Source organism: Lynx rufus, unplaced genomic scaffold (genome assembly GCF_022079265.1).
Source record: "Lynx rufus isolate CCGP_SWC_20201006 ecotype Redwood Valley unplaced genomic scaffold, mLynRuf1.p SCAF_4, whole genome shotgun sequence".
Classification (NCBI taxonomy): Eukaryota; Metazoa; Chordata; class Mammalia; order Carnivora; family Felidae; genus Lynx; species Lynx rufus.
The window spans coordinates 25,619,893-25,643,237 of record NW_025814856.1 but is presented as its reverse complement, the minus strand read 5'-3'; the positions used below and the strand labels follow the sequence as shown (position 1 = coordinate 25,643,237).

The following is a 23,345-nucleotide window of genomic DNA, read 5'->3' as shown; positions in this document are numbered from 1 at the left end:
AATCCTGAGATCAAGTGTTGCACACTCCACCAACTAAGCCAGCCAGGTGACCCTAAGTATTAAGTAATTTTAATTAATTAAACTTATGGGAACGTAGTTAACCCAAAATTCTCATAAAGGTTTCAGAACGGTGCATACGGTTAGTATGAAACCCTTAGTAAGGTTTCAATTTAAAGTCACGAATCTGAATCCATCCCCCTAATTGCACATTTTACGTTGGAATTAAAAAATTGTCGGTTAAACGGGCCAAAATCTCTCACATGTTACACATTCATAAAATGTACGCATGTACAGATTCCTTCTTAAAAGTCACAAAAAGCATGTACCACACTTAATTCTAAATCTTCTTCTCGTTGTAACATGCCTATTTGCCAGGCAATCACTACCATTTCCCCCAGAGATTTAAGGAGGCCTGTTATAGGCTCTAGAGAGCTTTGTCTCACCAGGAGCTCAGGAAACCATTATTTCCCTCCATGTGCTCTTTGGGGCTATCTCCTTAGCCTGCCTGGGCATGGTTGGTAAAAGATTTTGGCCAGGATGCTGACTGGATGTATGTTAGTTATATATCCGCACCTTTCTCTGTGGCTACAGCCACCCGCCCATCACTTCAAAGCGGGGGTTGTCCAGAGATCCCAATGCTGGCTTCCAATTCTCATTACCCACCTTCTTCACGGAAGAATTTTCCTTGCCCAAGTCTACAAATCTCACCGGGGCTTACAACTTGATTGGATTTTGCATTTCAGATCTTCTGTCTCCGTGCCCACATCTCCAAAACTCATTTTACTTAGGTCAAAATCCTACAGCTCTTACAAAGCCTTCCTTTCCCGGGTCATACAGCTCTTACAAACATTAAAGCAATATCTTGTTGAATCGTGGATCTTTCTAGGGGCTTTAACTGGCTCTTCATCTTTAAAGTCCAAGCACATTTTCCTGACCCGTTCTAGCAGGCTAGTAATTGCTGTTCTTGGGAACACACTGCTAGCATTTGGTGTATTAGACTATATACAGTAAAACTGCCTTAAAAAATTATGTAACTCAAACTAGACTTGACCTTAACAACGCCCATTGGGGCGATTAGAGAGTTGGAGCCTGGGTGTGTCCAGGGACAGCTGGCTGCCAAATCCCAGTGAGGACAGAAAGCCTGGCAGGATTTCCCTCCGGCCCCTGCTTCACTGCCCCCTCACAGAAGGCTCCTGCACCCCAGCTGCCCTCCAGGGTAGATGGCTTCCGAATTATCAATTCTCAGGAAAAGAAGGCAGATGGCATGCCACCACAGGACGGATGACCAGATGTCACAGCTGGCTCCCGGTTGGGATATGAGTGACTTTGCGGAGGATGGTGCCCAAATTACGCAGGCCGATTTCCTCACCAGAGTGACAAAAACAGGGGCTCCTCAAAGACTAGCCCCTTTTCTCCATTTCCTTGGGGAATGAAACCCATGATCTTCAGTTCCTCAGAGAAGTGAAAGTAGCAACAAGGAATCCAGTAATTCCTGTTATCTGCAGGCTTTATAAGTCAGCTGAGCCTGAAGCAGTGGCCTAGAGCCCGCACACCAGACACCGCTGCCCTCTCTCTGAAGCCAGAGGAACATCAGGATGCCTCAGCCTCCCACCTTCCTCCTGCTTCTCCTCCTTTCCACCGGCAGTGCCCTGGCCCTGAGGCTCTGCTCCTTTAATGTGAGGTCCTTTGGGGAAGCCAAGAAGGAAAACAAGAATGCCATGGATGTCATCGTGAAGGTGAGACCTTTTCCTGTCAGAAAGAGCGCCGGACCCCCCTCGTGCCCTCTCTGATGCGTTCAGACTTTAAGAGACTCAGGAGATGTTCCACTCAAGTTAGTCGCTGGGGTGAAGGTAGCAGCCGCCTTGGCATTTTGTCACAATAATGGCAGCAGTAATTCCAGTAACCACATCACCTCTCTGGGCTTCATGTCATCATCTGAACGTGAGGGTAATGCCAGTACCTCCCTGTAGGACAGTTTTGGGGAATGCTTGAGTTGGCACGTGTGAAGCCCCTAAAACAGCATCTGGCTCCCGGTTACTGAACGCCCCTGTCAGGCACTGCAAATACGTGATTTCCTTTCATCACCCTTAAAAAGGAGGATTTTTATCCCCACGAAGAGATGAACAACAAAAGGTGAAGTGACCTCCTATAGGTGGTGGGTGGGTAGGTGGAGGGGAGCTGGGAGGCCAGCCCAGCCTGGTCTTTTTACCCATCAATGCAGCACAGATTTTTTTGCTAGCTCTTTTCTCTCTTCTTTTCTTTCTTTCTTTCTTTCTTTCTTTCTTTCTTTCTTTCTTTCTTTCTTTTTTTTTCATTCTGTTTTGTTGCTTTTCGTTTTTCTTTTCTTTCTTTCTCTTTTTCTTTCTTTCTTTCTCTTTCTTTCTTTCTTTCTTACTCTCCTTCCTTTCTTTATTTCTTTCTTCCCTTCCTTCTCCCTCCCACCTTTCTTTCTTTCTTTCTTTCTTTCTTTCTTTCTTTGTTTCTTTCTTTCTTTCTCTCTACACCCCTCTCTTCTTCCTTCTTCGCTGCCCACCCCATCAACCTTTTCCCAACTATCAATTCTTATCTTTCTCTCCACTTAGATAAGACTTCCCTTGCACAGGGCGCTTGGGTGGCTCAGTCGGTTAAGTGTCTGACTTTGGCTCAGGTCATGATCTCATGGTTTGTGGGTTCAAGCCCTCTGTCAGGCTCTGCACTGAGCCTGGAGCCTGCTTCGGATTCTGTGTCTCCCTCTCTCTCTGCCCCTCCCCTGCTTGTGTTTTCTCTCTCTTCCAAAAATAAATAAATAAACCATTAAAAAACTTACATATATATGTATATATATGTGTGTACATATATATGTATATATACGTGCATACATATATATGTATACACACACACATATATATACATATATATGCATATATACATATATACATGTATATACATACATACACACACATACGCGCACGCACACACACACACACACATATATATATATATATAAAAGACTTCCCGTGGGTATTATGACCAATGTCTGGAGGTCTGGAGATGCTGCTCACATTTCTTTAGAGTTGCTTGACTCTCTTTACCCTACAGGTTAATTTATTTTGGATGATGCTGGGAGCTGAAACCTTTCCCAGGGCTCTGTCTGGGTATTATCACCTTAGAAACCCCTGGAGGCACCAGGCTATGGTGGGAACACCAGGAGCTCTGGGGTCAGATCCCACCAGGCAGCTGTGTGAGCAAGCCCGGGAATTCCCTTCTCCTCGATGAGCCCCTGGGGTTTTCTGAAAGTGGGCCTTACACAACCTGTAGCACCAGTTGGCCTAGAGAAATCAAGGTAGAGCCCATGAGTGGGCAGGTGATCTCACACAGAGCTGCCACTGTTGGCATTAATACACAAAGTGGATTAGAGCAAGGACTGGCATGCTCTGCTCTTACTTACATGGTCCTCTCCCTGGTTGGCCCTGCCCTTTGGACAGCACCCAACGCCTTCCAGAGATTGTTGTTCAGCCAGAAGAGCCATGCCAAGCCTGTGGGAGCCGAGACTCCCTGGCTCAACAGGAAACTTTGACATACGAGGAAACTATTTTCCCTGCTTCCTCACACAAGGGCCCGTGGAACCCGGGTACCGACTGTGTTCCCATTACCTTCCTCACTTATTCTATCCAGGCAATGTCATCAGAGTCTTAAGAGAACAAAAGACTATCTTTTGTTCCTTGGTGATTCCATTATTGGGGGCTTATACTCAGCACCTCCCCTGAGCGGCTGTGTCCTACAGGGCTGACGGATGGACAGCCCATCACACCAAACACCAAGCATGTGAAAAGGCTTTGTCAAGGACTCCTTACTTTCCCCATTGTTGCAAGACCATCCTGTAATCAGAGGCCATCCCCAAATACCTCCAGAGCCATTGAGAGCACAAACAATAAAACCCAAACCCAGGCATTCAGAAAAGTAATATTTACAGGGGCTAATGTCTAAGTACCTACTATAGGCCAGGAATTTTATATCCTTTTTTTTTAATGTTTATGTTTATTCATTTATTTTTGAGAGAGAGACAGCACAATCAGGGGAGGGGCAGAGACAGAGGGAGACACAGAATCTGAAGCAGGCTCCAGGCTCTGAGCTGTCAGCACAGAGCCCAACGTGGGGCTTGAACCCATGAACCATGAGCTCATGACCTGAGCTGAAGTCAGATTCTTAACTGACTGAACCACCTAGGTATTCCCAGGAATGTTATATTCTTATTATGACATAGGTGGCATTGCCCGCACTTTGTAATCCAGAAAACAGAGACTCAGAAAGAAGTGACTTACCCAGGATTCCATAGCTGTTAAGCGGAAGGATCAAGTCCAAACGTATGACCCAACCATATTCGTGGAGGTGCGTTTTCCTCTCTTCCATACTGGATTTATCACTTCAGAGATGAGCCCAGTTTCATCACGCTGTTGTCATTATGACCTTCATCAGGGAGGTTGGAGAGTGAGGGAGGCCTGCTGTCATCATCTTGGGTTTGCTGGCTGGCACCATGGGCAGTTTTCCAGATGCCAAACCCTGCCTACTTCTGTCTGCTTCTTCAGTTTGTGTCCTTAAAGAGCGAAGTCTGTTCAGCCAACAAACACTCGCTGAAGGTAGACCACGTGCCAGCTGCTCTGAGGCACGCACTGGGGATAAGATGGTGGACATGGGAGGCATTGTCTCCCACAGCACATGATAATTATGATTTCAGGATTGCTTACTGTATGTATGTCCTTAACATGCAGTATCCAAGTTCAGCCTCACAACCCTGCTGGTTGCATTTTGTAGACGAGACAACTGGAATTCAGAGAGGAGGAGTGCATTGTCCTGGGCGTCATGGAGCAAGTGAGCAAAAGAACAAGGGCTTGGACCCAGGCCTAACTGACCCTCTCTGGGCTCTTTCCCCACCATGCTGGTTGCTCCCTGTTCAGAGGCACAAAAAAAGGTTTAATAGGCTTCTCTGGCCCCAGAGTGTTCACAGAGTTCTCCAGAGTGTCCCTTCCCTTCTCCCCAGCCCCACTCACCACACCACTTGCTGGGAGCCCCTCACTACTGGCCATGCTCAATCCCTACTCCCTCCCTCTGTGAACAGCAGCCTCAGGAAAATCTTGAGTTTCAGGTTTGGGAGGGCCTTCTGGGGGCCCTCATCTTTGGAGCCTCATTCTGAGGAGATGGAGCCCGGGGGGATCTATTTTTCCTGGCCTGAAATTGGTGCAGAGAAAACACGCATCAGTGGTGGATTTGAAAACTGAGGAAAATGCTCACAATGACATGTGAGATTTAAAAAAAAAAAAAAAAAGAAGACCCAAACCGTGTAATAAATATTGCCACTGTTTGCTGAGCGTCTTTTCTGTGCCAGGGACTAGACTGAATGTATTATTTCCATCATGTCCTTTAATCTCTATGGCAACCCCATAAGGGGGGTACTGTCCCAGTTTACAGATAAGGAATCTGGCGGTTCAAGGAACATTCGTGACTTGCTCAAGATCACACAGCTGGTGAGCGATAGAGTCAAGACATGAATCCAAGGCCATTTGATTCGATGCCTATATTTTCAACTAACGAACTAGTTATTCTGATGCCATTTTGTAAATATGTATAAGTATAGAAATCACATGAGAAGTGTCTGAGTGGTGGCTTTACAGGTCATCAGGTGATTTTTTATAGTCTTCTACATTTTCCAAATTTTCTACAATAAGCAACATTATTTTTATAATTAGAAAATTATAACAAAATTATTGTTTGAAGTTTATTTATCTTGAGAGAGAGGAGTAAAGAGAGGGAGAGAATCCCAAGCAGGCTCTCTGCTGTCAGTAAAATCTGATGTGGGGCTCAATCTCACAAACCTCGAGATCATAACCTGAGCCAAGATCAAGGAGATGTGGGGCTCCAGAGCGTTTGTTATTGAGGCAAAAGGGTTGTAAACAGGGAATCTAAAAGCTCAACATTTCAGGGGCGCCTGGGTGGCTCAGTTGTTTGAGTATCCCACTCTTGATTTCAGCTCAGGTCATGATCCCAGAGTTATGGGATCGGGCTCCAAGCTAGGCATGGAGCCTGCTTGGGATTCTCTCTCTCTCCCTCTCTCTGTCCCTCACCCCCACTCAAGCACACACTTGTGCTCTCTCTCTCTCTCTCAGAAACAAAACAAAACAAAACGAAAAAATAAAAACTCAACCCTTCTGCTCAGGAAAGGGAGTCTGAACTCTGGCCCATTTTTGTCCCGCGGCAACGGGTTACATTCAAAAGGGACCTTGGTCTCCGAGGAGGAGCAATCAGGGGATGTGGGGATCTCCTCCGTTGTTGAGCATAGTGGTCAAGCAGGGCTCCGCAGTGGATGATCCCATTATTCACATTCACAGGGTGTTCGCATTACTTAACTGCACTGAGGCAGAGTCCTCAATTATACTATGGGGATAACAAGACGGCCAACATCCAAGGACTATTATAAAAATTTAATGAGTTGATGACAAGAACTAACACTTATAAAGCCAGGCACCACATGAGGCACTTTATGTAAGACAATTTATTTAACTTATGTTAAATAGACTCTCACCTGTTACTTTTTTTTTTTTTTTTTTTTGAGAAAGAGAGAGTGCGGGTGCAGGGATGGGGCAGAGAGAGAGGGATAGAGAGCATGCGCGAGGGGGCCCTTGGGGGGCGGGGCAGAGAAAGAGAATCCCAAGCAGGCTCCATGCTTGGTGTGGAGTAGCTCGGTGTGGAGCTTGAAGCAGGGCTCAGTCCCATGAGCTGTGAGATCATGACCTGAGCTGAAATCAAGAGTCAGACACTAACTGACTGAGCCACCCAGGCGCCCCTCATCTGTCATATCTTAATAAATATTGGCCATCATCTCCTCTCCCATAATTACTTTTTCCTCAAGCAGTTTCCTTTTTTTAAATAATATTTTTTTTAAGTTTATTTATTTTTGAGACAGAGAGAGACAGAGCATGAACGGGGGAGGGGCAGAGAGAGAGGGAGACACAGAATCGGAAACAGGCTCCAGGCTCCGAGCCATCAGCCCAGAGCCCCACGCGGGGCTTGAACTCACGGACCGCGAGATCGTGACCTGAGCTGAAGTCGGACGCTTAACCGACTGAGCCACCCAGGCGCCCCGCAGTTTCCTTTTTTTAATAACACTTTAATTTTTTAAAATTAGAAAGGTATAATTTTTTAAGTTAAAAAATTTTAATTTCTAACTTAATTTTATTCAGTTAAAAATGGTAATTATGGACTACTTTGAACATATAGAAGCATATAAAGAAGAAAAAAAAACATCAGCTGTTACCCTACCACTTGAAGATAAGAGCTATTGGCATTTAGGGCATTTTGTGGGCATTTTTCTATGCAAAAATAAATACATAAAACTGCATCTGGGGGTGCCTGGGTGGCTCAGTTGGTTAAGCGTCCAACTTCAGCTCAGGTCATGATCTCATGGTTTGTGGGCTTGAACATGTGTTCACAGCTGTCAGCTGTGAGCCGGCTTCGGATTCTGTGTCTCCCTCTCTCTCTGCCCCTCCCCTGTTCACACTGTGTCTCTCTCTGTCTCTCAAAAATAAATAAATGTTAAAAAAAAAAATTAAAAACTGCATCTGTTTTGCAGCATGGAGACTGCCCTATATCACCAGTTTTGTATTTTGCTTTTATATTGGAAGTACTTCACATGTTGTTAATATTCTTTCAAAACATGACTTTTAATGCTACATAATGTCCTATGCCATGTTTACAACATCTTTCATTTAATGCTTTTCTATTTGGGGATACTTAGGTTGTTTCCAAGTTTTTGCTGTGCTATTGCAATGCCTCTTCCTCTTTGATCTGTACAAGTAATAATAATAGCAATAATAATTTCGTGTGTGGCTCCAAACGCCTAGCACTATTCTAAGTACCCATTTAATCCTCCAGCAACCTTGTGAGGGAATAACTGTCATCATTCCAATTTATAGATGAAGAAACTGAGGTGCAGAGAAGTAGTAGATATTTCTTTATAATAGAAGACCTTCCTCAAAGGGGGAAAACTAGGCCAAAGAGTAAGTACATACTCCAAGACCTTTTATTTCCTTTTATTTTTTTATTTTTTTTAGCGTTTTATTTATTTTTGAGACAGAGAGAGACAGAGCATGAACAGGGGAGGGTCAGCGAGAGGGAGACACAGAATCTGAAACAGGCTCCAGGCTCTGAGCTGTCAGCACAGAGCCCGATGCGGGGCTCAAACTCACGGACCGTGAGATCATGACCTGAGCCGAAGTCGGCCGCTTAACCGCCTGAGCCACCCAGGCGCCCCACTCCAAGACTTTTGATACATACTTTAAAGTGCCTTCCAGAAAGGTCTGACAGAGACCAGTGACTAAATCAGCAAGCTGGCTCGGTGGCAGGACCCAGCTCTCCCTGATGTTTTAACAGCATGGTAGGCTTTGTAGTCACAAGAACCCGAATTCAAATCCTGACTCTACCATCTATACTGGCTGTGTGACTTCAAACTTTCCACTCAAACACTCTGAGCCTGGTTTTCTCCTGAGGTTAGTGAGCCAATAATCATAGTTCTCTCACAGTGTTGGTGAGGCTTATGGTAGGCTCACAATAAATGTTAGCCCTTGTAATTTTTATTATTATGATTTTGTTGCCAGGTGAACTGGAGAGACCCATATCCATACTGGCACCTCTCACGTACTAAGAGCTTAAGAAATATTTATTATTATTATTATTATTATTATGGTGATTATTCAAGCAAAAAAAAAAACCAAGATATAGGACAAGTGATCATAGGCTCTGGATTCAGATTGCCTAGATTTGCATTCTGCCTTGGCCATTTTCTAGCTGAGTGACTTTGGATAGTTTACTCGGCTTTCCTGGAGCCCCAGGCTCCTCATCTTTAAAACAGACATAACTGAAAAGAAATAAACATTCAAAGGTTGGGGGGGGGGCTCCTGGGTGGCTCAGTCAGTGGTGAGTTCGATCCCCACGTTGGGTGTAGAGATTACTTAAAAATAAATTATTTTTAATGTTTTATTTTATTTTTGAGACAGAGAGAGACAGAACATGAACAAGGGAGGGGCAGAGAGAGAGGGAGACACAGAATCAGAAGCAGGCTCCAGGCTCCGAGCTGTCAGCACAGAGCCCAACGCAGGGCTTGAACTCATGAACCGTGAGATCACAACCTGAGCCAAAGTTGGATGCTTAACCGACTGAGCCACCCAGGCACCCCTAAAAATAAAATTTTTAATCAAATAAAATAGACATCAAAATACGACCTGCCTCACAAAGTTCTTCACTTATTTCAGTGATGAAATTCATTACTTTAACAAAGCACCAATCCTATACCTAAAAAATAGTAAGTGCCCAATAAAAGATTTTATTACTTGCAGTAAATGGCCTGAAACACCTGGGAATTCTGTCTTCACAGGTCATCAAACGCTGTGATATCATACTCCTCATGGAAATCAAGGACAGCAACAACATTATCTGTCCCATGCTGATGGACAGACTAAATGGGTAAAGACGGGGCTCCTGGACCCTCTGCAGACTCAAGGTCAACTGCAAGGACACCTGAAAAGCCTCAGGAATTGAACCAAGGGTGAAAGCCAGCACTCACCCTGACTACCAAGTCACATGACCAACACTGCCACACTTTCAACTCCGTTAGCCAAAGTCCTGAGAACTTTCAACCAGCTAGTTTTAATATGATAAAGTAAAATAGAGGGAACAGATGAGGAGCCAGGACAGAGAGAGAAACAAAAGAGACAGGGGGCTGAGCTTAGAACTACTGTTATAAAAAAAAGGTTGAGTGCAAATATGAAGTTATGGTATGCCCGCAGGCTGGAATATGATGTAGCCATTAAAAATCATGATCACTACAGAATAGCTTAGAGCTAAATATTCCAGCATGGAAAGATGGCTGCAGTATATTGAAAACAGCAGGTTCAGAACCGTAGGTAGAGTAGCCCATTTTAGTAATCACATTACCCTATACATGAATAAGCATGTGTTTGAGTTTGCATGAGCCTAGAGGAAAGACTGGAAGAATGTGCCCAAACCATTAATAGTGGTTACTTCTGGGCCAGGGGAGTGGGTGTGATTGGAGGACCATTGTGGAGGCAGTCAGTGAAGAAATGCAGAATATTTACTTTTTATTTTATATATTTCTTTTTTTTTTTAATTTTTTTTCAACATTTATTTATTTTTGGGACAGAGAGAGAGACAGAGCATGAACGGGGGAGGGGCAGAGAGAGGGAGACACAGAATCGGAAACAGGCTCCAGGCTCCGAGCCATAAGCCCAGAGCCTGACGCGGGGCTCGAACTCACGGACCGCGAGATCGTGACCTGGCTGAAGTCGGACGCTTAACCGACTGCGCCACCCAGGCGCCCCTATTTTATATATTTCTATATGATTTGAATAGCTTACAAAAAGTCTGATTTTACAACTTCAAAAAAAAAACCCCAAAAGATAATGTCCTCAAATATTTTTAAATTACGTTGGATTATATTTGTGATTTATATTCTTTCTCAAAGAATAATCAGCAAACCCACCCACCTGAAAATCATCCCAATGTGAGTTAAAAAGGCATATTCAAGGGGCACCGGGGTGGCTCGATTGGTTGGGCAACTGACTCTTGATTTCGGCTTAGACCATGATCTCCTGGTTTGTGAGTGTCAGCCCTGCATTGGGTTCCACACTGTCACAGTGCAAAGCCTGCTTGGGAGTCTCTGTCTCTCTCCCTCTCTCTCTGCCCCTCCTGTGAACTCTCTCTCTCTCCCAAAATAAATAAATAAACTTAAAATTTTTATTTTTTTTTAATATTTTTTTAATGTTTATTCACTTTTTGAGAGACAGAGACAGAGTGCAAGCAGGGCAGGGGCAGAGAGAGAGGGAGACACAGAATCCGAAGCAGGCTCCAGGCTCTGAGCTGTTAGCACAGAGCCTGACATGGGGCTCGAACCTACGAACTGTGAGATCATGACTTGAACCGAAGTTGGACACTTAACCAACTGAGCCACCCAGGCGCCCCTGTTATTATTATTTTTTTTTAAATAAATGAATGGTCAATCAGCGTCATTCAGCCTGGGAGGAAATCTTGGACACTCTCCTTCACACAGAGGGTCCCCTGGGCTGGTTCCCCCTTCTCCGGGGCTCATTTTCTCATCTGGAAATATGGAGTTGGGCTGAGCTTCTCCATTCAGCCTCAGCAGCTCTTCTCTTTCCAGATCTGATCTTTGATGATGGAAAAGGGAGTTTAGTGCAAGGGTCAGGCGCCTACACTCAACTCAGACCACTTGTGTTTGGATTTTGACTCTGCTATGACTTTTGGCAAGTTACTCACCCTCTTTGCACCTCATTTTCCCTGTGTATAAAATGGGACTGGTAATGGAACCCATCTTCCCGGAATGTGGTGCTGATTAAATCCTGCATATAAGTGGTTGGGCTGTGCCTGGTCTGTAGCAGTGACCAGTCAGGGCTGGTGGTGTCTATTACTAGTAAAAGGAAGCAAATTATGATGGCAAATGATGGTCCCGAGGGCCGCATGTAACAGCTGCCATCGGTGCCCTAACTACCTGCCAGGCATCCAGTTAATCAATTTACGTGTGCTATTTCATTCACTCCCACAACAGCTTTGTGGGGTGGGTACTATTACTGTTTCCCTTATAGCTGAGGGAACTGAGGAACAGAGAGAAGGGACTTGCCCAAGTTCACCCAGCCAGTAAATCGTGGAGCTTACCTTCGAACCTGGGTCATTTCTGACTCCAAAGCTGGTGCTCTATTCTGAACCTCCTGAGCTTTCCTTAGAGGGACTCTGGTCAGTTTTCAGAAGTACGAGGGGACAGGGGCTCTATGCCCCTCCCCACAGCCAGCCTGGATTGAGTCTTCCCACCCCAACTGGCCTCAGTTGTCCCAGGCCCCCTAGACCATGCCACTGATTCCAGGCAGAAGCAGGCCTGTTTGTCCCCTTATCCCCCGTAAGCCAACAGGAGCCTTAGTCACCTCACAGCTGAGTCACGGCAAGCATTTTGCCAACCCAAAATTTGGCAGGCTAGATTCAGAACAAGGCCAACTTTCCCAAACTGGAAGCCCAGTGGAATCCAACGTCCACATTCCTCAGGCCCCAGTAGCCAGACCTGCCTTAGAATATGTATCTAGTGGCACCTTGATGGTTCAGTTGGTGAAACGTCTGACTCTTGATTTCGGTTCAGGTCATGATCTCATGGTTCGTGGGATCAAGCCCCGAGTTGGGCTCTGCACTGACACTGAGGAGCCTGCTTAGGATTCTCTCTCTCTTTCTCTCTCTCTTAAGATAGATAAACTTAAAAAAAAAAAAAGAATATGTACCTAAAGTCCTAGGAATTTCTGTAGGGCCTACGTTGGGCCCTAAATGCTCCTTCTGCTACTAAACCTGAGAATATGCTATAGCTTAGACATGCCCTAGATCTTTCTGTGGGCAAATGGGTTAGACCGTGCCAGGCGCTGCCCAGGGTGAGTTATCAGCAGGTTTGGCAAACACATGGAAAGTCAAGTTTCCCTGGTATAAATGAGGGATAGAGGTAATGGGACTTCACATCAGTATCGCCAGCCCCCAGAACATAAACAATAGCTGGTCTGAAATCATAGTTCTAGGACTTGTGAGAAAATGCTTGAGGGTTTTCAGAGCAGGAGTGAATGTCCAATGAAAACGTTACTAGGAATTCTGTATATGATAAATGTTCAGCAGTAGTGCATGGACAGGGTGACCTGATAAGGTTTCCTCCACCAGGAAGTATGAGGTCAGCCCCAGCCATGAGCCAGAGTGAGATATGGAGCAGATTCTGGCCTGAAGCTTCTATGGTCTCAATAATGTCCCACAGGCGCAGGGCAAAGGGTGTGGATTTGGAGTATGTAGGATCTGAGTTCAAATTCCAGCTCTGCACCTGCAAACTATACAAGGTGGGTAACAACAGTACCCATCTTCTAAGGGTAAGAGTTAATGGCTGTCAAGATCCTGGAAGATGTCACATTCCCAGTCAATGGTGGCCCTTCTTATTAGACCCCAAGGTTATGATGAACGGTAACCCTTCTCCATGATGCCATTAGTGATACGGATACAGAGTGAAGCTAGGGGAACATGCAATAGGGGGATGTTTATTTTTTAAGATGCATAATGTAAAATCTCTGCATTTTAGAAATTCAAGAAATTCAAGAAATTCAAGAAAAGGCATAATGTACAACTATGTGATTAGCTCTCGCCTTGGAAGAAACACATATAAAGAGCAGTATGCCTTTCTCTACAAGTGAGTATAGCCTATGCTTCCTGGAATGTGGTTCACTTATAAATGATGACTGTGAATTGAATCAAAATGCTTATCTTTTCTTCAAAACCAAATGTTGACCTCTAACCAGTTCTCAATATTGATCAAAATAATTGCTGTCAAATTGACTCTGAAGCAAAGCATTACCTCTTCAAACTAAAGAGTACAAGCAGCTTCCTAACACCTAATTTGTTGGTTGAGTCAGTGACTGCCTGGTCAGGAGGGTCAGGAGTTCTTTATCCTCCCTCATCAAGTCCTGGCCCAGGGATGGAAACCTGAGTTGCCCAGCATGGCTGTCTCTGAAACTTCAGAGTTTTGTCTTCTTCCTACAGTAATTTGTTCTAAGTCTGAACATTAACTTGTGGGTGCCCCAGATAAGTGGTACTGCTCAGATCTCCAGCTTTCAAAGGGTGGCCATGGAGAAGAGTAGATGGAGCCTTGTTCTCGGGCGAAAGATCCCTTGCAGGGCAAGAGCCTGCCTGGGGGGCTAATGAAGCCATGTCTCTGCTTCTTGAATGAAGACATCAACTGACTCAGCTGGAAGTGCTTCTTATTTTTTCTCCCCTAGGGAAAAGCTACTGTCTGTGAAGAAACGCTACCTCTACCATGACTATCAGGCTGGAGACACAGATGTATTTTCCAGGGAACCCTTTGTGGTCTGGTTCCAGTCACCCTACACCGGTGAGACCCAAGGCGCCAGTAGTGAATAACCTCCCTGTGATCCCATGAATGGACAATAGCCCCAGATGTGAGCTGGGGTCCCAGGGTTTACGCAGCATTGTTAGGGAGGCATCAGACTTGAGATGGCCATTGAGAACGTCTGATACTTGAGTGTTAGGGATGCAGCCTGGCTTCTCAGAATGCCAAGACCTCCTCCCTTAGAATGCACCTGAAGTCAGTGGTAACTCCACTCTTGTTGGAGCAGTTAGGCTGATGGAAATTATTTACTGCAATTCTTCAGTTGCAGTCAAGTATAGCTTCATTCTGAAAAATCGCAGTGGTGGCCAGCAGAAATGAACCCCAAGCTAAAGTCTCCCTCTGCCTCTAGTAATGACATGGCAAAGTCCTCCAAGGACTGGGTATAGAGGGGAAATCCAAATGATTGCTCCCTTAACTTTGACAACAACTACACTTATATAAGCCACTAACAAGTATTGATCCCTGATTAGTGCCAGGTTCCTGCAACTTTGCAACACCCTGCAGATTAAGACCTAGGATTGTCTCCACTTTTACATTTGAAGAAGCCAAGGTTCAAATAGGTGGAGTCACTTGTCCAAGGTCACCCAGCAGCTCCTGACATGAATGAACAGGGCTGTAACCCAAGCCACTATCTTGGGAGCACATACTCTTAACCACAGTGCATCTTGAAATGGAAAGTCAAGAATTAATTTGATTTGCAGATTGAAGCTATATAGAATCCAATATCTTTTCAGTACCTACTATGTGCTATGGTCTGTTCCAGGCACTGACCAAGACAGACAAAGCCCCTGCCCTAGTGAAGTTATGTTGTAGTAGGCAAGACAGATAATGACCAAATAAATAAATGTATGTGAGCATGTACCCCCAAATTTATACTACACAAATATAAACACCCTGAACGATGAAGTTAACTATTCCCACCCTGGCTAATTAGTACTTCAGGAAAACCAACATGGAAGAAAGGTGGAGGAATTTCCAGTAGAAGAAGAGAAGGATCTGGGGGCTATTTAGGACAGAAATGCACGTCAGAGAGCATGTGTAATAGCTTCATCGTGCACACAATTCACACTTAGCTGACCAGAGCAGTGTTTGGAGAGCACCCTGCCCCCCCCCCCCCCCCGCCCCAAGTGATTATTTCTTCTCTGAGAGAGTCTTCAGCTACACACAGCTAAACATTGCTAAACAAACCTGTTTGTCTTGGGCCTCCACCTTTTCACCCTTCTCTATCTCTCCTCCCCTAGGATGGCACTTCAGCCATGCCCTGTTTAGAATTTTTTTTAATTTATTTATTTTGAGAGAGTGAGGGGGAGGGGCATGGATGGGGAAGGCAGAGAGATCTAGAGACAGAATCCCAAGCAGGCTCTGCTCTGTGCTGGCAGCGCAGAGCCCAACGCAGGGCTTGAACTCACAAACCATGAGATCATGGCCTGAGCTGAGACCAAGAGTTGGACGCTTAACCGACTGAGCCACCCAGGCGCCCTCCTGTTTGGAATTTTCTATCTTGTACAAGGAAACATTATGTCCCCTGTATTTGAGATTAAAGATAGAGTTAGCCATTCATCTATCTTTTTTCCCTTTTATTCATTTACTCATTCATTCATTCATTCATTCATGTATTCAATCAACAGTTTTGAGCATCTCCCATGTGCCAGGTGCTGTGCTAGGTGCTGGAGCCAAGAGGGTGAGCAAGACAGAACTCAGGTTCCACTGGGCCAAACTCAGAAGCACAGCAAGTAATCTCAGGGCATGAAGGAAATACAAGCAGGGTGCATTCCATAGTGGGGTGAGGGACCAACCCAATTTAGGTGACATTGGGTTGTGACCTGAAGAAGCCAGTCACAGAAGACTGGGGAAAGGGCCATTCTGAGGGGAGGTGCCAGTAAGCTCAGAGGTGGAAAGGAGTTGGGATGTGTAGGGAGACCAGAGAGAGGATGGGGGGTGGAGCGGAGGCCTGAGAAGAGTGAGAAATAAGGCTGGTGGGTAAGTGCAGGGTCCTGGAGACAGGCTGCAGGCTCTGGGTCCTGACTTTCCATTGTGTGACCTGAGCAGTGATTCCCAACAGCCCCTAGCTCCCGAGTAGGCCTGGGGACCCAGGCACAGGACAAGGGAAAGCCAGGGGAAGAGGCATTCAGAGCACAACAGCTCCATTGCCAGGTGGGCGAGGCTCAGTTCCAAGGCTCCCTCTGTCCCTCCCGGTGGGGGGAGGTTTTCAGATATTTCACAAAAGACCACTTTCTTTTTTAAATAATGTTTGGGTTTTTTTTTTTTCTTGATTACAAAAGAAGCATAAACTAACAAGCCTCCTTTTTTTTTTTAATTAGAAAAAACTTTTTTCTTTAGTACAAAAGCCAAACAGCCTTGACTTATTAGTTTTTAAAAAGTAGAGAATATAATTTTTCAAAAAATGAGAAAATAAAAACACCCACAATACCAGCAAGCAGTACTGTCTACTGGCTTTCTCTTAGCTCTGCAGGTGAGTGGGAGAAAAGAGGCTTTCATGTACTGAAAATGCCGGCCTAATCGTCCTAAGAACAGTCACATCTCAGCCACCGGCTGGACCCTCTAGAAATGAGGGGACCCAGACAATGCAGGCTGGGCCTTCTAGGGGGACAGTCTGTTTCCCTTCAGCAGTGTTCATGGAACCTTCCTCCGTTCAGGGAAGTGTGTGACCTCCGCCTCTTTCCTGTTCCTCAGTTGTCAAGGACTTCGTGATTGTCCCCCTGCACACCACCCCTGAGACCTCCGTTAAAGAGATTGATGAGCTGGCTGATGTCTACACGGATATGAAACATCGCTGGAAGGCGGAGGTGATGAACCTCTGTGTCTGTTGAATTCCTGTCTAGCAGAGGCAGAATGTGGTTCTGGGGAGGGATGAGGGACTCCCCAGGAGGGTGGGGGGTGGGGCAGGACCTGTGCAGACCCCCACTATTTTAGAGCCTCATTTTAGGCCTTACCTCTGCCTTAAATACCCTTCTTGCTAAATTTGCCTGGGTACTGTCCACGTGGGTCTCAGCAATTCGTACACTGTTCCCCTAATAATGGCTGCCCCAAATCACTGGGTGAATAGCTATTGCCAGGCCACACTGAGGCTGAAAATGCACAGGTTGATTTAATCCTCCCAATAACCCCATGAAGTAACTACCTTTCTCATTCTCACTCTGCAATGAGAACAGTGAGACACAGAGGGATCAAGAGTCCTTCACTGCAGGTGATGACTCTCAAATTGGTTCATGAAAGGAAGAGCAATTTATTGGTTTATGTGACTAAAATGTCCAGAAGTAGTTCAGGCATAGCTGGATCCAGGGCTCAGACAAGGTAATCAGGGCTTGGCTTGTCTGTTTCTTTCCATCTCTTTGCCTTCCTTTCCTCTGGGTGGGCTCCACCCTTGGGAAGGGAAGATGGCCACCAGCAGCTTCCAGACCCAGTGGTCTGAGACAGATTTTCTGTGTCACAATATAATAAGTTTCTCAGGATTGGGTCCCATTGGCCCTGATTGGGTCATTCATCCATCCCTGAACCAACCACTGCGATCAGCTCTGGTTAAGAAGCTCTGATTTGTTAAATCAGTGTGAGCTTCAGCCCAATCTCACAGACTGGGGTGAAGGAGGAAAGTAGTTTCCCAAATAATCAAGGGGTGCTATTCTCACAGAAAGGGAATACATCCACCATCCGTCTAGGCCTCATCTGGAAAATGGGGATGTCACCCGCTGTGGCTATGAGGGCCTGTGAAAGCTCTTGGCAAATATGGAAGTGTTCCAGAGGGCTCTTCCTCATTCCTCTTTCCTCCTTTTGGGATGTGACTCCAGTGACCTCCCCTTCCCCCCTCCTCAGTTCCACTGTTCAAACTGCAAAATGAGTCAAGGAAAGTGTGGACACAGAGCTAGGACATGGAGAGCACCAGTGTGTAATTCATTGCTTATTTGTAAAAAGCAAGACAAGAGAAAGACTCATTCATTCCTAAAATTCTGAATTCATTCATTCACACAACAAGAATTTACTGAGCATCCATTACATGTCAGGCACTAGGGAGACATCGGTGGCACAAGAGTGAACAAGAGGGCCGTCTTGTGCTGAGGGTCCTTCAGTGAGACAGATCAGGATTTAATTCTTGACTTTACCACTTGAGCCCATAAGTTGAGTGGCCTAGAACTGGTCACTTTATCCCTCTATCCTGTTTCCCTTCTACCTTCTAGTGTTTATTGTGAGATTTAATTTAAACTTTATGAAACATTTAATGCTTGGCCTGACAGGCGGTACATGCTCAGCAAATCATGCCTATAACAATAGGAGCTGGTGGTCACTCGGGTTAAGGATGACATTCTGACCTCGGCCGTGCCCATCAATCTCAGGGAAAACCATGGTCTCTGAGGTCAAAATAAAATGTTTTTGAAGAAAACTCTAAAGTCAGCAACAGCCCCAAACAACAGCGCCAGCAAGGAAATCTGATGCTTCCTCTGGATTGAGGAATACTAAAATTCTGTTCCAAGAGCTCTGAAGGGAAAACACTTCTAAGGCAGGAGGTGCTGCTGGTGGCCTCGGGGCAGGGGTGGACAACTCACTCTGTCACCTCCTTCCTTTCAGGCTCTTCCTACTTCCTCAGTAGACAGAATTTCCACAGGAGTGAGTTCCCAACTTCCAAACAATAGGACAGAAAAGCAGGGTGCCAAAGGTGTCAAATTAGCCACCCAAATTCATCTGTCCTGCTCGGAAACAAAAGGCGTTGATACATCCATATGTTTATCCTCTACAGTAGTTTGAGCCAGAGAGATTTGAGGGAGATAAATGAGCTGGATTCTTTGATCCCCACCTAACTCCGCAAGCTGAATTAGAGGGACACAGTGACTAAGAACAGGAGGGAAAGGCCACAGCAAACATCCTCCTTCCCATTGAGAACACCTTCCCTTGTACGTTCTCCCCTGACAAATACTCATCAAAACTGTGACTCAGTTTTAAACTCTAAAAAAAAAAAAAAAAAAAGAAAGAAAAAGACCTTATATTACTTTGCCAAGTGCAGCCAAAGACTGGGTGACTTAAACAACAGAAATGTATACCCTCACAGCCCTAGAAGCTGGATGTCTAAGGTCAAGGTGTTAACAGGGTTGGTTTCTCCTGAGGCTTCTGTCCACGGTCTTCCGTCCATGTCTCTCTGTGTCCCAATCTCTTTTTATGAGGACACCGGCCATATTGGATTAGGGGCCACCCCTATAACCTCATTTTACCTTAGTCACCTCTTTGAAGGCCTTTCTCCAGATACAGTCACATTCTAAGGTATCGTGTGTTAGGACTTCAACATACGAATTTGTAGGGGTGGGGGGAGGGCACAATTTAGCCATAACAGACCCTGTTGTTTGATGAGTATGGGAGGTGGGGCCATTGCTAGCAGTTCTGAGCAAAAGCATTGGCAATAATACATACAAGGTGACAGTTCCAAATAATATCTTTCAGAATTTCATTTTCATGGGTGACTTCAACGCCGGCTGTAGCTATGTGCCCAAGAAGGCCTGGAAGAACATCCGCTTGAGGACTGACCCTGGGTTTGTTTGGCTGATAGGGGACCAAGAGGACACCACAGTCAAGGAGAGCACCAACTGTGCATATGACAGGTAGGAGGCACCTGCTGACTCCAGCCAGCCCATCCAGTGCTTGGTATGCATCAGGAAAGGTGCCTTGCTCTGGGCGGAGGAAGAACCTGGCTTGCAGCGCTGAGTCAATTAGACTTCAGGCCCGGCCATTGGGTACTTGTGCAGTGTGCAAACTGCATGTCCGTGTCCGGGAGCCCTGAGCATTGCAACTTAACTGTGGCTAGTGCAGGCTTTGGTGTCAGGTCTGGATTCAAATCCTGCCTCTACCATTTCATGTATCTGTGCATATGTCTGTGTCTTTGCTTCCTCATCTGTAAAATGGAGATTGTAGTCATGCCTCATTCATGGAGCCGCAATGAGGATTAGATGAAGTAGTATATGTCTTCTCACACAATGCCTGGCATATGGTAAGCGTTCCATACATTCACCGGCTGTTAATTATTTCATCACAAAGACATACCACAATGCATTCACTCAAATCCCCTGTCATTGGGCTTAGGTTATTACCAAGAGTTTCCTGGTAGAAGCACTGCTGGAGTGAACATTCTATACATGTACTTTGTGCATATATTTATGAATTGCTCAGGGTAAAACTAAAAATGAGACGAGTAAGTAAAAGGGTATTTACTTTTTTTGTTGTTTGTTTTTTTGAGAGAGAGGGTACAAGTGAGAGAGGGAGAGGGAGAGAGAGAGAGAGAGAAGCAGGGCTCACCTGGAGCGGGGCTCAAACTTATGAACTGTGAGATCATGAGTCAAAGTCAGAGGCTTAACCGACTGAGTCACCCAGGCACCCAGGGTACTTACTTTTTTAAAACTTTTGCTACAGGGGTGCCTGGGTGGCTCAGTCAGTTAACCCTCTGACTTTGGTTCAGGTCATGATCTCACAGGTTCGTGGGTTCAGGTCATGATCTCACAGTTTGTGGGTTCGAGCCCCGCATCAGGCTCTGTACTAACAGCTCGGAGCCTGGAGCCTGCTTCAGATTCTGTCTCTGTTTTTTCTCTGCCCCTCCCCTGCTTGTGTTCAGTCTCTCAAAAATAAATAAAATGTTAAAAAAGAAATTAAAAAAAAACTTTTGTTACATATTCCTAAATGCAAACACATACCTGTAAATAATAGCATTCTCCGGGCTCCCAGTTGGCTCAGTGAGTAGAGCACGCGGCTCTTGATCCCAGGGTGTGAGTTCAAGCCCCATACTGGGTGTAGAGATTGAATGAAAAAAAAAAAAAAGTAAATGATAACATTCTCTCACAGTTGTAACATCTCCCTGGGGAATTTCAATCAGCTCTCACTTTTGTTTCTTAAACTGAGAGGTGGGGAAGGCACTTGAATTGTGTGCATGTTCATGATCTCCCCACCCACAGCAGAGACCGCAGGCTGGGAAATCCGCTGTGACCGCAGTTCCCAGAGCTCAGCCTGCCTCCGAGGAAGCAGGAGACGGCTTCTGCCAGAAGACAGCTGTTCTCACTTCTCTAGTTTTGAGGTCTGGCTTTCATTTCCATCCATGACCTCCTTTGTTCCTCTCGGAGCTTTCAGGGCTGGTGTGTCCTTTGCAGAAGTCACTGCTCCAGCTCTCAAGAGTGGAAACAGCCCTAGCACTGGGGAAAGCGGAATCAAGGCAGGAGGGTTACAAGAGGCCAAGCTCGCAGGTGCCTGCCTCCTCTCTCTCACTTTGACCAGTTGCCAACAAAGCTGGTTGGAGTAGGCCACTCACCCGCCAGCCTGTTCACCCACCTGCCTACTCACATGCAGTTGTGCATTGACCGTGGGCAGGTCAAGAACCTTCTGCACCCCTGACCAACAAGAGGGAGGTGATTGAAAATAATGAAGCAGAGAACAGTGAATCACAGGGAGAGATGTTCACGTAAGATTGGGTGGGGTGGGGGAACAGGTTAAAAAAAGATGTTTACTGAAAGAACCTCAGTTTTATACACATATATGCCAAAGGATGGCAGGATTACATGTGCTCTTTTTTTTTTAATTTCTCATTTTGCTGCTCTGAATTTTCTATGTTTTCCGTACAAGCATATATCTTTTAGGGTTTTTTAAAAAGGTATATAAATTTCTAACAAGGAGAGTAAAATGAAATGGTCTCAATTCCAGTCTTCGTTCCGTGTTCAGATATTTATTGAACACCTCCCATGAGCTGTGCTCTGCTGCTGGACACAAAAGATGTCAAGAGCTGGCCTGTGCCACGCCTCGGGAAAGACTTCAATGGCCCGCACACATATGTAGGAGTCAGAAACGGGGGTCTTAACGATGTTGCTCTCTACTCTCTGGGTCTGAAGGATGGCTCTAAGAAACCTCCAGCCGAAGGTGAAGAGTTCACTTGGGGACTGAATTCAAAGTTAACCCCGGTGGTATGGTAGCAAACACAGGAAACCAAATCACAGGTCGGAAACAGGGAAAGCTTGGTGGAGAGGCATGAACTGGCAGTTCGACTCACCTTGTCCTTGTTCAGTCAGGAGCCATGCAGACCCCAAGTCATCACTCCACCTGGGATACATTAGAGTCCATGTTTCCCAGACTCATTTAGCTACCGTGTTCCCGGTGTTTGTTATCACTGCAAAGCAACCATACTATGGTTTTTGTCTGTATTTGTCTTTAAGTCCATTCATTTCTAATGAAATAAATTAATTTTTAAAGGAAATTTCATGTTAAGGTGAGAAACAATATCCTCTGTCGTAAATTGAAAATAGCTAAAAATAAGCCCTGTGAAAATCAAACCATGTTAAATTCTGCCTTAGTTCTCTCGCTTGCAGAATGCTTGGTGATTCCAGCCTGCTCAGTCTTGGTCAAAATGGGAGCTTAGGGGGTTATTAAAGATAAGCCAGTACCTTTCTCTATAATCAAATCAAGAAAAGTGAAAAATAACTGTGAAGGGAGAAATATTCTCACTATGCAAGTCATCGGTACGTGGTGTGGTGTCCACGTATCATTTATAATCTTCTCCTCCACCATCGGGGCTAACTGCCCACACAGGGAAACACTGTTTTGGAGCCCATGGGGCCACGGCAGGGCTTGGTCCCATTTCCCAGTCTGAGGCATTGTCCTAAGGGTCACCAGGTCTGCACTTTGAACATCACTCGGAACAGCCAGGCTGCTCGGTCCATTCCAGACGTCAAACAGGAAATTTGGTTGGTCTCAGAAATCAACCAGGTGGATTAATGTGACTGTCTTCCCTCCCCTTCTCCAGGATCGTGCTTCGAGGACAAGAGATCATCAGCTTTGTTGTTCACGGATCAAACAGAACCTTTGACTTCCAGAAAGCTTATGGGTTGACCAAAGAGGAGGTACAGCTGCCATCTTGTCTTTCTGTGCCACTGTCCTGGGAAGATGAGTTGGTGTCACCCTTTGAGGCCACCACTGGAGACACAATACTGGGCCATTGGACCTTGAGTCTCAAAGCCCATGATTCTGTGACTTGAAGACCTGTCTCAATTTCTGATTGAGCTGGTCCAGGGATGATGCTCACCAGTGTGTGTTCTGTTGGGTGGCTTTAGGCCTTTTGTCTTCCCACTTTGACCCTGAATTTGTTCAGCACTAAAATGAGAGTCTCCCAATCCCCAAATTTATCTCCTTTTTCTCTTTATAGGCCTTGGATGTCAGCGACCACTTTCCAGTTGAATTTAAACTACAGTCTTCCAGGGTCTTCGCCACCAACAAAAAATCTATCTCTCCAAGGAAGAAAAAGACCCGTCACTCCTAGATACAAGAATGCCATTTTATTAACCATTTCTTGCTTCTAAATAAAACAGCTTTCACAGGTATGAACTTCTGCCTGCACTCA

General features: G+C 45.5%; 1 protein-coding gene across 1 annotated transcript; it reads left to right on the top strand.

Annotated features, from left to right (window-relative positions):
* Nucleotides 1–1,552: 1,552 nt before the first annotated feature.
* DNASE1L3 (deoxyribonuclease 1 like 3) lies at nucleotides 1,553–23,345 on the top strand. The gene is made up of 8 exons (XM_047097262.1): nucleotides 1,553–1,736; nucleotides 9,404–9,492; nucleotides 13,151–13,258; nucleotides 13,845–13,957; nucleotides 16,670–16,782; nucleotides 19,421–19,578; nucleotides 22,752–22,848; nucleotides 23,151–23,345. The coding sequence occupies exons 1-8, from the start codon at nucleotides 1,596–1,598 to the stop codon at nucleotides 23,262–23,264; spliced, it is 933 nt and encodes a 310-aa protein (XP_046953218.1). The 5' UTR covers nucleotides 1,553–1,595; the 3' UTR covers nucleotides 23,265–23,345.